Here is a 1,814-nt window from a genome sequence, read left to right on the forward strand (position 1 = left end):
TATATATATATATATGTACCTACAGTATATACATTTCAAATACATGTATAGGAACTGTTTTTCTGTTCATTCATTCTAGAGATTCACACATCCCTGTCAGACTGTACATCTGGGCAGATGACCTAACATTTTACTTTTGCTGTTCTCCTCCATGCCCCCAGCCTGTGATTGGACGTTGACTGAGCAGCAGCAGACTGTCCCTCTGCTCACTTTGTTCTCCTCTTCTGTGAGCAAGTTCCTTGTCTGCATATATGCTGCATACTTGATTGGCTCCCAGTGCTCCCCTCCATTGTATAATTTGTAATTGTATAGGCAGTCATTACAAATGCAGGTTCTGCTTCTTGTCCTCTCCACAGTAGTCGTACTTTACTGCTCCTTCTCATGATGGCTCATAGAATTGTAGTTCTATTTTTTGGGTCTTGGCACAAAGTAATACGTGTAGCTGGAATCTCTCTGAGAACACCTTCTCTATAGAAAAACATGGCAATGGTGGCATCAGGTTGGGATAATGCTTTCAATCAGCAGGGACTTGGAAACATCAAGATAGAGGGCAAGATATAGAGCCACATAAATGTCAAATGTAAAGGAAAAACTGCTTCAGACCTGAGTTGGGGTGGTTTACCATACCAGCAGGGCAGGAAGCCTAAACACACAGTCAAAGCTAGAGTGGTTGGAAATGAAGAACCTGAATGCCTTAGACTACCCCAGCACTCGATCCAACTGAGTCTTAGCAAGACATGAAAAATGGGGTTCTACCTAGAGAGTTATTATGGCTTTGGTATTTCAGATGTCTTTGTTATTGATTAACGTTTGCGTTACAATTAAAATATTTTGGACTTTAAATCAGCCAATTATGCTTTAGGAGTTAGGTGGTAAAAAGACCAATTGCATCTATTGTAATGCTAGCTGATAAATGTAAAAAAATGTCGTCAATGCAATTTGTCAGTGGATATTTATGCAAAGCTTTGTGTATCAAAATCAACACTGAGTTGTAATAAGCTCTATAATTGCTTCAATATCCACTGTGATAGTATTACCATTTACTGTCCTAACTGGTCTGAGCTGATAAAGGGTAAAACTTTATTGGTTGCCATTATTTACTGCACCTTACCTCTTTGTTCTGTCCTAATAAATAAGGACACTAACTTGTTGCATTATTTCCTGTATGCAGCTCAGTGTTGTAATTACTGTTTGTCTCTTGTACTTCAATGTAGGGAGTCCTGGACAGATTTTCCCAAATTCAGCCCAAGCTGATCTTCTCTGTGGAAGCTGTAATTTATAATGGGAAGGAACATGGTCATCTGGAGAAGCTGCATAATGTAGTGAAAGGTACAGTACTCCCATGACATCTGTCTTCCTGAATATTACTGTGCATTGTGTTGGGAAAAATACCGGGTAAAAAGGCACTCATCACGAGTGTGTGTAAGGTGTTAGGTTGCTGCCTTTTTATTTTATTTAATGTGAACAACTATAAATAAAATAAAAACATACTATACTATAACATTTTTCCCAGTAGCTTAACTACATATATTTTTTTCAGAAATCCTATATCTTTAAATGTCATCAGTGTTAGTTAAAAAATGACTAGATGCCTGGCCACTGGGTGTAGGGATAACGCAGGCTTAGATGTTGCATCATTTTCATTTGGTCAACCTGCCTATCGTGTGTATGGGATGGACCGCCCAGTAGTCTCGGACCTCTCTATCAGCCCTGGCAGTTATAGATCGGCAGGACAGAACAGCCTGAGTCCTCCCATTGCAGTAAGCTGCCTTGTAATTACACATAGAACAGAATTACTAAAACCATTGCCCTCC

The 1,814-nt window shown here is 39.4% G+C and overlaps 1 protein-coding gene across 3 annotated transcripts in view; it reads left to right on the forward strand.

Moving 5' to 3' along the window:
- AACS (acetoacetyl-CoA synthetase) overlaps positions 1–1,814 on the forward strand; it is an 85,941-nt gene that overhangs the window by 36,139 nt on the left and 47,988 nt on the right. For all 3 annotated transcript variants that reach the window (XM_018557003.1, XM_018557010.1, XM_018557021.1), the window contains exon 6: positions 1,215–1,329. In XM_018557003.1, coding sequence (XP_018412505.1) covers positions 1,215–1,329 — 115 coding nt within the window. The remainder of the gene's footprint in view (positions 1–1,214; positions 1,330–1,814) is intronic.

Source organism: Nanorana parkeri, unplaced genomic scaffold, assembly GCF_000935625.1.
Source record: "Nanorana parkeri isolate BGI_ZX_2015 unplaced genomic scaffold, ASM93562v1 scaffold13, whole genome shotgun sequence".
NCBI lineage: Eukaryota > Metazoa > Chordata > Amphibia > Anura > Dicroglossidae > Nanorana > Nanorana parkeri.